The following is a 14,118-nucleotide window of genomic DNA, read 5'->3' as shown; positions in this document are numbered from 1 at the left end:
GAGTATTAAAAGGCTTGACATTTACCAAGGCTCATTTATATGGCTGCTCATACTTAGCTCATTGGCAGCCCCCTTTACACTGGGTAGAGCAGGATTGAGAAGGCTGGGCAAACACAGTGGGGTGAGCCGTTAACGGCCTGTGGGAGGATTGTCCTGTAGATGAATGAACACCTGGATTAATGGGGTCAGTGAGCACCAAGCTGCTGAGGTAGGAGATTCCCAGCCAAGGCAGCCATTTTACATTTTACTTTTACTGCATGTCTCATGGAGCGTTTTCCTCTGCTGGTTTTAGAGGGAGCAGCAGGAGGGTCCCATGGGGGCACAAGAGAGCAAAGAAAGGACATTTCTGGACCTGTGTAGTGTATATAGGACATGAGCAGTGGAGGTGCTACTTACACAGTTATGATTTTATGAACCCTCAGCCATTTCAAGGACATGGCCCCATAAGAGAAACTGCGGTAGGTTTATGCAGATGTATAATCATCTTTACAATGGTTAAAGAAAATATTTAATTTGTCAGGAAGTGAACTTAATGGGTGAATGCACTGTCTCATGATATTTCACTGTGAGGAAATGTACTGTATACAGTTTTTCTGGGGTAGGCAAGGTGTCATTTTTCTGATTACTTTAAACATTTGCACCATAGTCATAGTCCTTTGGGACTAGACTACTCTCTGAAAGTGCTTTACAATGCAAACTAAACAGGGAGGGTGCTGGTCCTTTAAGTGGGGCTCTGCGTGCTTGGCAGGCTAATAGATGCATTCTAAAGGTGCTAGTGGATGGCAACCTGAAAAATGGTCTTATCTGAAAAGGTCCAGGACAGTTATAAATGAAATAATCGCACTCTGCACATTAATCCATGTTCATGCCCTAGGGGAAGACCTCAGCTCACCATTTGATCTGTGTGTGAGTGCATGCATACAGTATGCATATGTGGGAGCACATGCATGTCTGTGTATGCATATGTATTTGCAAGTTACCAACCCATTTCACACTTTTATTTTCTTTTTTCCTTCCTTCAGTCACTTTCTTTAAGACCTAACAGCAAAGGTTTTATTGTTCTTTCTGAGTTGCTTTAAACAAGGAACTCAACCAGGGGTGCAAAAAGAGAGAGAAAGGTATGAAGACAGGAAGACAACCAAGAAAGACAGAGAGGGAGAGAAGTTAGAGACATTTAAGACATTTAATATGCAATTTGGCATGGCCACTGGACCGCCACAGTTTAAATGAGAGGAAGTTATTGCTCATAAGGTTCCTGAAGTGCCAGGAAACCCAGACTTGCAAGGGAGAGGGGACATCTGAAGGACAGGAGAAAGACTGTCCTTGTTTGATGGGACATTATTTCCATGATCAGAGGCTCATGGCATATGAGTGAGAGTCATCACAACAGTTTATTGATTCTTTTCTATTTTCTGTTTGCAAGAAGATGCATGAATGGACAGCTGTTTAGAGATCACCACCAAAAAGTTAATCACTTCACACCTGCAACATACAAATGCTTTTGTATCTTTCTTATGATTCACGTTACTGTACCATTCTATTTGGAACACAGACAGCTGACACAAATGACAAACTGCCATTAAAACACTTTTTTTTATCTCAAGTATAAGTGACATTCAAACAGTAATTTGTTTAAAAAAAATACTATTACAATACTATACTATGATTATATTTGCACTGTAATAATAATCTATCATTTGTCATACTAAACTAACAAAATTGCTCATGTGACTTCAGACTGATACATGACACAAGTACATGGATTGGTTGACTGAGACAGGAAGAGCAAGGGGAGAAATGAGGAGATTCTCTCATATACACCCTCAGAAATCAATTTGCTGTACTGGCATAAATTCAGCTTTTGCTTTGTGTTCAACCAGCCAAGCAACCTTTTTCTATTAGGAAGCTTGGGGAAATGAGTGACATTCTTCTCATGAACTGTTTCTCATCTCACAGCATAACCCACTGAATACAGGAATCCAAATATTTGAGCAAAAAACAGACAAGTTAAAATTTAATCCAGACTGCCATCTAGTGGATATGAATCAACTGTACCAACCATGAAAGCACATTCTGGAAGAATGGGTAATAAAGGTAATTAAAAGCTGGGTGGTGTCCCAAAATAGATAATTTGGCATCCAAAAAATAGATATCATTCATATAGGGACTTATAATGTGCCTGTCCTAATTAAGTACACTATTGTTTGTGATCTCACTTATGAAATGTATTTTTCAATCTTCCCTGGTAAACACATTTCTCATGATTAGCAATTAAAGTGGAACTCTAACAATTACATCACTCCCACAAAGATGAGAGACTTGTATGAGACAGATTTGACAGAAAACTGTCAAAATCAATGTAGCAGATGCCAAGATATCCTGACTATCCTAGTATGGGTCAAGCTTCAGAAACACTATGCGTTATGCAACTCAGTGGTACCCTTTGTTAGATAGCTGCCTGAACAATACTCAATATCTTTCAAAGGCCAAGCAATTTCTGTTACAACAATTTGTAGTCTTCAAGCTCAAACCAAGACTGCTTAAGTGATGGAACTGGAGTGCTTCTCCAAGTCTTTACAAAGCTCTTGTACAGCCACAGCATTCATCATACCACTGACTAATAAACTGATTTTGACATGTAAAATTGGCAAAGTCTGCTATTGCATTTCCTCTGATACATCTAGTTGCCCAGTTGGTATTTGCATATAATTTAATAATAATAACTTTTATTTCTAATGCACTTTACATTTCAACGAAATCTCAAAGTGCAAATAAACCCAGATTGCCATGCCATATGTTTATGACATGGCATTGTTATACTATTTGACACAATTATCAATACTTCAATGCTTACTAGCTCATTATGGGTATGTAGATCGGAAAATGGATGAAGATAGGATCCTCCTGACTAGTGTACAGTCAATTGTATTCCTTAAACTGAAATATAAATGAACACCACTAAGATGACACTGTACATTAATTTATCACTCATATAGGGACTTAATGTGCCTTTTAGACCTCTAGTAATGGTAACATTTTATGTAACTGTAATAGTAAACTATTGTGTACCCGTACAAGGCAATGCTGCCACCCAGTGAGCACATCATGAATGTGTATATTGTTTTTGTGAATTATGGATAGGGGTTAATGTGGTGTTAATAAGATTTTTTTGTTTGGCTGTTCACAGAGTAAAGTCAGACCAAGCAATGTTTCGTCAAGTTTGAAGAATGAGATCTTGATTACAGACAACTGAGAAATTATTCTTGGTTTACATTACTTTTTGATTATTTTTTTTTTTAGTTCAGGTTGTTAGAGATCAATACTTTTCTGATGAACTCCTCAAATGACAATGCTTGAAATAAAGACTTTGACAAAATATAAATGTTTTAGTTTAGGCAAAAAGAAACATGTTACCACATGAAGTGAACGTTTAACGTGAGTTGTTTAAAATAAAAATTGAGCCTCAACAGAATCTCACCTAAAGAGTTTAACAATAGTCCTATCAGAAAGATTAGAAGTGAAGTGTGAGCACCTTTTTTGTATTGTAACATTGTTTGATGCTTTCACTTATTTAATATCCAACAGTGCCCACACTGCTAGCACAGCAGACTTCATGTATGCCAAGATCATGATGGCACTAGTGAAGATGTGATCTCCATTTACATTGTACGGCTTTGTAAGAACTCAGATTGTTCTGTACATTTAAGTAAGCTTTATAACTACAACTTTGCTATCAGGGGTATGCAGTAATAGGGAGTATAACTATAAACTATATGCTTGTGACTATGATTTCTATTCTTCCATCCATTTTTTGCTGCTTAACAACTTCTGTGTCACAGTGGCAATACCCAGCTGAGGGATCATTCCCAGGCCAAGCGTCACAATGCTTCAATTGAAGTGGTTGTCAGATTGTGGAACAGCATGGGAAACCCCCTCCCTCCACACCTTTGACATCTGAATTGACATCCCATAATTTTTGTAAGTTTTCAAAAACTGACGATCACACCCACATCACACAGCCATTGGACAGGTGTGCAGAGGCAAGAAAAATAGGCAGGATGTTCAAATGAATGCAACACTATGAATGTCATTGAGGAAAGATTGTCCAAATGAGTGTTTTTATCCCCAATATTTGAATGACTATCGAGTCTTGCCCCTCTATGAATGCAGGCTTTTCAACCCACCTTTAGGTGTGGCCTTCAGAACAGCTAAAAGCAATTTTGCCATTAGACCTGGTCGGACAACATGTCATACGAACTTTGGAGCAAAACCCGACCTGTACCCTCCCTGTGACTTCCCCAAGTTAGCCTCCACAGTGATGGAGCCTCTTGATTAGACTCCTTCGGGTCAGGTTTTGCTCAAGCAAATGAAAAAGAAATGAGTGAAATGCTGTCACAGAGAGGCAGGGGATATAATATTGTGTAAATATGGGGATAACAGCACATATTTCTGAATCTATCTGAGCATCTGACAAGGAGAAAACTGCCATTTTAAAATACCAAGGCTTGTTTTCAACACATAGGAGCAGAGGTTCTACACAAAACCGGATATCTGAGCTTGCCGCGCTGTCTGACTGTGATTTAAATACTGAGAATCTAACCCCTATACACACAGACACACACACACACACACACACGCACACGCACACACACACGCAACATCCTACATATGTCAGTGCTCCACAAACAGCTTTGTTTTAGATTTGGACTATAATCAACCTTTGTCCTCAGATTAACATTAACCCCCACTGGTGGTATGGGATCACTATGCTAATCACTCCTAATGGCCAAGGCTAGTAGATGAGAGCACTTGCCTTCAAAGATTATCAAGTAAAAATAACACCCAAAGGATTTTGCTTTGTGCTATAGTTTGAATCACATGCTTTTGTAGTATTTGTAATTACAATTTGTACTCCTTGGCATTACCCTTAACATCTCCGGAAACCTTAGTGAAAGAGGGTGGTAATGCTCTTACAAAGGTTGATCTTGGCGTGCACAGCGACCATGGTCACGGGGCATGGAGTCGCATCCTCTGCTGTTAACTGGCTGACGGAATAACAGAGGTGGGTCTGGAAGTATTAGAAAGAATAAAGTTAAGATTCAAGAAAGGTGCAAGTGGAGAGATGTGAAAGGCAAATGGGCCGTATGCTTGTACATTCAAATGTTATTCAAAGTCCTCTTAGCTAAGTTCATAGACGTCACAGATTTAAATATCCCTGAAGACTTGAAGCAAACATAATGTTACTATATAACTTCTCTGGACCTGAATGTGTCAAAATGGGATAATTACTTTCAGAAAGAAACCTTTGTACAGTTAAGACTATGCTTCTGATTCAGTCACCCACATGCATTCACTCTGGTCCAAAGCAATGTGAAAGAGACTCTTTGTGAATACAATATTAATCTTTACATCAAGTCTGTAACAAGCAGGAAATGCTATTCCGAATGTAATTACATTTACACAACAAAAAATTCAATTAATCTTTGACAAAAATCTGTTTGAAATGGGGCTCAAACAAGAAGAAGCAGTAGTGGGGAAGGCACCTTTTTTTTCCCCCTGGACATTTTCTAACTAGGCTGTGGCTCACCAGCAGATCAAAGCTAGGATAATCCTAGGGCTGGATGGCGTGGCTACAAGTATATGAACCTAAATATGAGAGTAACAACCAATAAGGAGTCAGGTTAACAAATGAGTGTGTCAGTGTGAGTTCCAGGAAAGGAAGACATGGGTGGAGGAGAAAAGATAGAGGTGAGTCGTAAGGGGAAGATGTGGAAGAGATAAAGAATGAATCTCAGCTAAGTGTGTCCCGGAGAAGGATAGGGAGGAGGGGAGGTTTGTGGTTGGTGCACTGGTATGTGACGTCAGCGGCTTGTTGGATTGAGGTGCTGTGTCCTGCTGATTTTAATCCTAACTCATTAAGGAACAGAGAGCAAGTGCCTGTGCAAGCCCTCTGGGGAGAGAGAGAGAAAGTGACAAAAGAAGAAGGAACAAATCTATCAAGGGAGATCGGTGGAGCTAATTGACTGCTTGAAAGGCGAAAGAGGGGACAAATCGAGCAATTTTATTTTTGCTTTTCAGTCTCATGCCTGCATTCCCTCATTACCCTTTCCCTTTTTTGTCCTGAGCCTCTTTACTTGCAATTTTTACGTGTGGCCTGTTCAAGTATGCCAACAAACGGAATTAACAAGGCCCTGAAGCTGCAGTTTGGCCTCATCAACTATGAGAATCGCTACCTGACGGCGGAGGCCTTTGGCTTCAAGGTGAACGCCTCGGGCATCAGCATGAAGAAGAAACAGATCTGGACATTAGAGCAGGATGAGCAAGATGGCCAAGTAGTGTTCCTCCGTAGCCACCTGGGACGCTATCTGGCTTCTGACAAAGATGGGAAGATCATATGTGGTGCAGAGAAGCCTGACCCTGAATGCCGTTTCCTTATTGTGCCCCAATCTGACGGGCGCTGGGCGCTGCAATCGGAGCCTTACCTGCGTTACTTTGGAGGCTCGGCTGACTACCTGTCCTGCTTTGCCCAGGTCATTGGAGAACAAGAGCTGTGGGCTGTCCACTTGGCTTTACACCCGCAGGCCAGCCTTCTCAGTGTGGCACGTAAGCGCTATGCCCATCTGTCTTCTTCAGATGGAGAGATTTCAGTGGACAGCAACATCCCCTGGGGAGTGGACTCCCTGGTCACCTTGGTATACATGGACGGCAAGTACAGCCTGAAGACTTGTGACAGCCGTTTCCTCAGCAATGATGGCAAACTGGTGAAGGAGAACACCAATACTACTAGCTTCACACTGGAGCTGAAATCTGGCAAGCTGGCCTTTAAAGACTGTGATGGGAAATATCTTACCCCAGTGGGTCCCACAGGAACGCTACGATCTGGCCGATGCTCCAAACCTGGAAAAGATGAGCTGTTTGATCTCGAGGAGAGTCATCCACAAGTTGTTTTTCAAGCCGCAAATAAAAGATTTGTCTCGGTCAAACAAGGTAATCAGCCTGTGATGCAGTACTGTAATCACATGTCTTTATCCAATGATAACAAGCCAGTTTGATATTTAAAAAATGTTATAGTTTCACGCAGAAAATGGTTGGGAGCTCTGCACTGCAGTGTGATGTTGAAAATCCAACGTTAAGCACTGAGGATCTTTAAAGTGGAAATGACTTCCATTGTCCAAGTCATATAGGTAAATTATGAGCTACAAGCTACATTTACCTAGAGCTACTTTTAGAGGCTCCATGATTTTACACTTAGGGAAAGAATAAATTAGGCTATAAATATAACTTCATAGTTAATGCATCACTTTTGACAAAATAAAAAACAATCAATTTCCTTTACTATGATTTGGCAATCACTATACACCAGCTGCAAGTCCTTCACCACAGTGTTAGCACGTGAGACTAAGTGAAACCATTTTCAGATCCTTTAGACCGCAGTGCACTTTATTTTGGACAACAGAATGTGCACCCTTTTTCAAATGACCCTTTGATAACCTCTCAGCGAGATAAATGGTGTTGTGATTTTTTCTAAAATTCACAATCTTGTCACAAATCACTTTCACAGTCTGTGGTGAAATGCAATTGTCATCAATAACTGTTGATTTCAGATTAGTGGCCCTCTCAGATTTAGTCTCCTTTCAGCACTCTGTTATCCCTGCATTTCTCAGTTCAATCTCTAACAGTTTTGTAAAGCTACCAGAAAACTGAACAGGCGTGGCTACACAGACTGTTGCATTTTGCAGGTTTATGGATTTGAAGTTAACTAAGAGTCTAGCCTTAGCCTATGCAAAATATCTAAAGAAGATAGTACAGCACATGGTGTGCCTATTGCAAATAAGAATATAGTACATCCCTGAGTGGAGCAGTACCAGTGCTGGGTGTGGTGGACATTAAGTGAATTGAAATATCACACTCTGTATAGTTATTCAATATAAGATTCAAATTCACTTCATATGACCTGAATTTATTTAATTGAATATTTACAGTTACAAAAAAACAGCTAATGGCAAAAAGCCCTGCTTTTCCTACGTCCAGAATGGCTGACAGCCATACTGTGGAGGTGATCGTGGTAATGGGCTTTGTCATTTCCACTGTGTGTTCACTGAAGATTAAGCAGCATGCAAATGACTCTAGGGCAGATCTGTGCCCCATGGGTGTCAGTTACCATCAATGGACTTAAAGCCTTGCAGCTACTCGCTCTTTACAGTCACCAATCTAGTGAATTCTCCAAATTTATTGTCGGCCAGTGTGGCAATTTGGTGGCAACAAAAATGAGCTACAGTCAACCCTTACCAGACAGATCAGTTACAAGGTCTCCTGTCAGCCTGCATGGTGTGATCTGTTCGGTACTATATAATTATTTCAGCAAAACAATGTAGGAGGACAGGAGAGCAAATTGTGCTTGTGGCCAAGTTTTTAAAAGATTTAAAATACAATTAAAACAACTAACAGTTCTTCTGAGCTTTACTGTAGGACATTTTTACTGGTGTAGTTGTAAACTAGTTGTACAATGCACACAAAATACTAGCATAACTGAGCAATGAGGTTCTTAGACTGCAGTCATCATTATGCATAAAAAAAGGTCGCTATTAGGGCAATATTTCAACAACCGAGCACTCTATCCTCATAATATAAGGCAAAGAATACAATTTTAAACTCTAGTGTTTGGCCTTGAGGCAGTTCCACGTTTTTTAAGGAACAAGGCACTGAAAGCTGCTTAGTGGGCCCTGCAGTGCAGATTTGCATTTCACCACTCAGGGAATTACAGCAAGCAAATGAACAGGAAGGGTGGAGGGGTGACTGTGGGGGATTAGGGCTGTAACAGGCTTAAGAGAAAGGTTGAAGGATATTTCTGTGGCATCTAATTTGAACTACAGCAGACACAGTGCAGTTATAGGTGTCTGTGTATTCTCCACCTCCTGAAACACCCCACCAGACAGAGTAAATACATATGGATTAAGTATACAACACTAGATTGGCTGAAAGTGAGGTACTAAGGTTTAGAGAACAGGGCACTATCTCACTAACCAGAGCAATGGGCACAATTTTAAGCAAATTTTGGATGTTATTCTGTAATGTGCTTACTTATGTAATTGCTTTGTATACCTAACAACAACAAACAAACACAACAAGAGATGATGATGTGAAACTTGCTTAAGGCGAAGTTCACAAAGCGAGGCATTGGGTCATCCACAGCTCGCAGACAACAACAAACCAGGCTCATTATCCAAAGTGATCATCTATTCTTATGTATAAATATACTCTACCACTATAAATCTCTAAGGTGAAACAGATTCCAATGATGACATGTTTTCATGAAGGTAAAATGTACCATGATGTAATAAGCATGATTAAGTGCCATAAATCCATAAGGGTAACACTGGGAATTGGGTCAATGCGTCATAAAGTATGTTAGCATTTGCTATTGCGCTTGGACATGCCCTTGCATTATTAGAAAAGATCACAAATTAGAGGATCACCTGCCCAGTATGAGGCACGAAGCAACACCACGCCAAAGCACCATACAATTATGTGTAACACCTGCTGCCTATATGAGAGTTTGATAAATCATTGTAGGTAGCACGCATATTATGTGATGCAACAACAGAGGGGGCATGGATGTAATTAAATGTTTTATAACTACTGTATCATGCACACATGTCTCTTTGGTAATGCCTAAGAGAGTAAATGACATTCAAGTGGAGGCAAATGGTATTCAAGAGGATGCAACACTGTGACTCATCATTTCTTTTTAACAAAGCCACACTAACCAAGGCTGTCTTTCTTCCCTTATTAACAGGAGTGAGTATTTCAGCCAATCAGGATGTGGAGACAGACATGGAGACCTTCCAGATGGAGATTGATAAGGAGAGCAAAAAGTCTATGTTCAGGACCAATGGCGGATCCTACTGGACTTTAGTGACTCACGGAGAGATCCAGTCCACCGCTACAGAAGTGTAAGTAGCTCTAACGGCTTTAAAAGAGGAACTTTCTCACATGTTTTCACATATCTCTTACCTGAACCCCTCCATCTGCCCATCCATGTATTTTTTTTCCCTCAGAGAGGTCAACACAATGTTTGAAATTGAGTGGCGAGGACAGAGGGTGGCACTTAAAGCAAGTAATGGAAAGTATGTGTGTACAAAGAAGAACGGGCAGCTCTCAGCCGTCAGCGATACAGTGGGTAAGTGCTTTCAGGCGAGCCCCTCAATTTGCAATGCTTGAATGTGCTGCCAAAGGTACAGCTCTGTTGACCCATGCACATCAGATGAACAATATTTGTCCTTCATTGCAGGGGAAGATGAATTGTTCCTGATGAAACTCATCAACCGCCCTATGCTGATCCTTAGTGGAGAGAATGGCTTTGTGTGTCACCACAAGAACTCTAACACTCTGGACGCAAATCGATCTGTCTATGACATTTTCTCATTGATCTTCAATGATGGCGCATACAATGTAAAAAGTCAGTGTTTTCACATGTGCACAACATACTAGATCCCTGCATACCATTAATAATAATATATCTGCATCCTGTGTAAATAGATATTTATCATCAACTAAAGTAATGGTTGTTCATTTAAACAAGTGGCTAAAATAGTATCCTTCTGCAGGTGTGAACGGAAAGTTCTGGTACGTCTCTAGCAATGGCCTAGTGTGCTCAGACGGAGAGAAGCCAGAGGACTTTTTCCTTGAGTTCCTGGAACACGGACGCATCGCAATCAAGGGCTCTAATGGCAAGTACCTTCGTGGAGACCAGGGAGGTACGCTTATGGGTGATGGTACAACTGTTGACGCATCTTCTCTTTGGGAGTACTGATCCCCTTCAATCAGGGTCCTCAAAGAGGGAGCAAGATGGTGGGGTGCAGGACCCGCTTTTATCAGCTTAAATGAATCGGACTGACCGGGTAATATTTTCCTGCCTGTTTTTATACTAGCTGCCAGATGCCCGATACCATGTTTGTTTGTTTGTTTTTTTAAATTGGGAAGCAGTGAAGTTTAGGAAGATATGTTTGTTTTTTCTTGTAAATGTTAAATGTTTTGTCTTTCAAATGACAATGCCAACATCAAACAACACATACTGTACCAATTCTTCAGACACACTTTGTTCGACATAGGTACAGTGACAAACAAATATCTTTGAGGGCTGCTGCACTGATCAGTCACTGAACAGAGAGAAATTTAACAAAGACTGTTGCTGCCTTTGACACATTTTCAGTTTTGCCTACGCATCGCTATGAATGGCAGCAATAGGAAATTCAACAGGCTTATTTGATTAAATATCTCCAAAAGGTGAAAATAACTTTGGCAGTATCTCTGTCTATCAAAACTAGGGGTGTGGCTAGATCTTGTGATATTAAAACAAGACAATATTTCTCGTCGAGGTGAAAAGCTGTCTCGCGATAGAGAGTGAGGGTGAAATTGGCATCGAAGATGCCCCCGTCACTTTTAAATAGTTTGTGTGTCAGCATTTTGGGTACCAGTCATATATTTCATCATTGAAGATTTCTTAAAAATACTGTTGAAATATCGTTTTGTTCTTGTGGACCCAATGTCGTATATCATCTCGTCTCATGGGCTAAATGTATCATCACACCCCTAATCCAAACTGATTTGGCAGTGAAAGACACATCAGTCCAGAACAGCATTCACAACTGACAATGAATGAAAAACAGACAATGACGGATCAGTAGCTGCATCCTAAGGTTAATTCTTTTTAAAACAGGGACACTCATTTACAGACAGAAAGTTAACTTCATTTGGTTTCATTTATGTTTATCTGGACCTTACTTCTGTAACCTCTGTCAACAATCCTGCCAAGTTTGTTTACAGCTTTTAAATGATTTCAATACTTTGACATGTTCTATAAGAACAGCCACTGATGTCACTAAGCACCAAGGGAATGCACCATTGTCTTCAAAGACGGCGAATGGCTGGTGTCAATGGTGTTTCCATTTTTGATAATGGACCATTTACAGCTCCCATCAAAACACAATATGAAGCAAATGAAGTGGACTGGAGCAAATAGATTGTACTGTCTCAGGCACATCTGCAATGCTGAGCAATGTATCCAAAGAGGACAATCATTCAGCATCACTACAAACACTACAATACATTTTGTGATATAGATGTGTAAAATATATAGAAACAGAGATCAGACATGTTCAGGAACAGACAGCATCAGTAGAACCGTCACATATCCATATCAGGGACAAGAAAGAAACCAAAGGTGAGCACATTTAAAGCATTTGATGGCCTATACATCATTGTTAATGTACCAGGTGTGAACTCAGAAAGTGCTTCTCTGGTGTTCTGCCTAGGGGCCTTAAACCACACTGCACTCTATATCCCTTTATACCCTGTTCTTAGTGTTTAGAGTTTCAGGGTGGTAAGATTAGAAAAATATATGGATTTAGATAACAGAAACTTTTGAAGAAAATGCTTAGTGGAATACTTATATGTGGAATAAGAAAACTGTTTTCCATCTGTTTACCCACAGTCAGATGAGAGGATTCAATGAATTACATTTGTGAAATGAGTGGAATGTGCACTTCCCAAACCCAGCTCCAACGTGTCAGCAAGCTGCTTCTTCAGACAGCTTTGGAGCTGTTGGAAAACATGTTTCACTTTTAACAGAGCTGGGCTATCTGCCTTCCCTCTGCTTCCAAGAACGTCCCACTGAAACTGATATGAATCTTCTCATTTAACTCTGGATATAACAGCAAACAACTGTATTTGTGTTCCACTAAGTTACCCAACACTGCTTTTGTAAAATGTAAGCAGTAGCCTCTAGTAAACCTTTACCACCACAGCCGTAAGGGGGTACTTTTTGTATTTTAATTCAATCTCTCACATGACTTACTGAATCGATTACATACTTCGGACACCCATCAAATCGCTAGGGGCACAAGCTGCCCATACCTGGTAAAGATGTTAGTGTGCAGCACAGAGGACAACCTTAACCTGTTTTTATCCTGTAGAGTTTTGTCAGTTATTTCCCAGGAATAAACTTAATCTGCAATAGTTCAAATGTAATGTCTAAACCAATGGTTTTGTGTTGTGTGCAATTTGCAATTAATACAGAAATATTTTAGAAAGCAAAGTCTAAAAGGCTTGGTCACCTATGCATCCTGAGAGCCTCCAGCCATATTTTTAGAATGTATTTAACATATATAGATGTTTGTTGTTTTACTATCTTTGTTTTCTGATCTGATTTTTGAAAACCTTTAATGACAATAAAAAGTTGAAAAAAACATATTTATTGACTTTGTGACTAGAATTGTATGCCAAGCTAATATAATATGAAAGAAATTTGTGATTCAGCACTTCAGATGAACGGCCAATGATTGTAGGGTTGATGACCCAGGTGTCCAAGAGCAAGAAACTGGACCCCAAATTGTCAGACTTGTGTCTTGCAAAATATTGTAATGTTTCAGCTCAGTTACTGAGAAATGGAGCAGAGATGACTCAGAGACATTTAGACTTGTGATAGTACGAAAAGCACAGGTGGTAGTACGTTAATGATGGCCATGTTCTATTCAAGTGTCTTAGTAAGTGAGTGCATTTCCATCCACCAGTTTTTTGCACATTTTCAAACTGTGCATTAAAAGCCTGAGTGGAAACATTGAAAATTCAAAAAACAAATTAAAATATTGCAAAAAAGGTTTTTGGTGTTAGTGTATCCATTAAAACAAAATACGGCAAGGTGCAATGGAGGCAGTCTTAATCAGGCATTAATCATGACGTACATGAGGCATGTGATTTGTCACTCAAGCTTCCACTGAAGAGACTTAATACTGAAGCAGGCAAGACTGTTTGTTACTCACATGAATACATGAAAAAAACATAAAAGGCATTTTTCCATCACGTTTTCTACATGGTTTTACTGTGTTCGAGCTTTGATGTTCCGCGCTCATGGTTTAATGGCACCCACCCGGAAAATTTGTCCCGACAGCTGTTTATCTCAATGATAAACCTATTATTTGACTAACAGTAGTAGATTGAAACCAGTGGACAACAGCAGATGCATTCCAAGCAGAAATTATTTATTATTATTATATCAATCATGCTAGTGTCTGTGAGATCCCAGCCAGAACAATAAATTAAACAATCAACAACTTACAT

General features: G+C 40.0%; 1 protein-coding gene and 1 long non-coding RNA gene across 8 annotated transcripts in view; one reads left to right on the top strand and one right to left on the bottom strand.

Annotated features, from left to right (window-relative positions):
• LOC119890361 overlaps positions 1 to 14,118 on the bottom strand; it is a 51,396-nt gene that overhangs the window by 29,288 nt on the left and 7,990 nt on the right. The window contains exons 3-4 of one of the 6 annotated variants that reach the window (XR_005442223.1): positions 6,851 to 6,897; positions 6,681 to 6,758 (exon numbers count right to left, since the gene is read on the bottom strand). The exons of 4 other annotated variants lie outside the window; for them this stretch is intronic. This is a non-coding gene — a long non-coding RNA (uncharacterized LOC119890361). Of the gene's footprint in view, positions 1 to 4,974; positions 5,069 to 6,680; positions 6,759 to 6,850; positions 6,898 to 14,118 lie in introns of those variants that run through there. One more of the 6 variants, XR_005442225.1, reaches the window with a different exon arrangement.
• Positions 6,032 to 10,901, top strand: fscn2a (fascin actin-bundling protein 2a, retinal). Of its 2 annotated transcripts, none has more exons than XM_038701600.1 (5): positions 6,032 to 6,987; positions 9,797 to 9,953; positions 10,059 to 10,180; positions 10,292 to 10,459; positions 10,608 to 10,901. In XM_038701600.1, exons 1-5 carry the CDS (start codon positions 6,165 to 6,167, stop codon positions 10,811 to 10,813), a joined length of 1,476 nt encoding a protein of 491 aa, XP_038557528.1. In that variant the 5' UTR covers positions 6,032 to 6,164; the 3' UTR covers positions 10,814 to 10,901. The 2 variants fall into 2 exon arrangements, with proteins under 2 accessions (XP_038557528.1, XP_038557519.1); XM_038701591.1 differs by having other exon boundaries at positions 10,059 to 10,184; positions 10,242 to 10,459.

The sequence above is a fragment of the Micropterus salmoides genome, unplaced genomic scaffold, assembly GCF_014851395.1.
Source record: "Micropterus salmoides isolate LMB-PRFRI ecotype aquatic unplaced genomic scaffold, ASM1485139v1 Ms_hic_scaffold_10, whole genome shotgun sequence".
NCBI classification, from domain to species: domain Eukaryota; kingdom Metazoa; phylum Chordata; class Actinopteri; order Centrarchiformes; family Centrarchidae; genus Micropterus; species Micropterus salmoides.
This window is presented reverse-complemented; position numbering and strand designations above follow the sequence as displayed.

Bases quoted from the DNA above. Each gene is read 5' to 3' on its own strand.
- fscn2a (XM_038701591.1), top strand. From the start codon at position 6,165: ATGCCAACAAACGGAATTAACAAGGCCCTGAAGCTGCAGTTTGGCCTC. The intron at 6,988-9,796 runs GTAATCAGCCTG...CCTTATTAACAG, and splicing joins ATTTGTCTCGGTCAAACAAG to GAGTGAGTATTTCAGCCAAT. The intron at 10,460-10,607 runs GTCAGTGTTTTC...ATCCTTCTGCAG, and splicing joins TGGCGCATACAATGTAAAAA to GTGTGAACGGAAAGTTCTGG.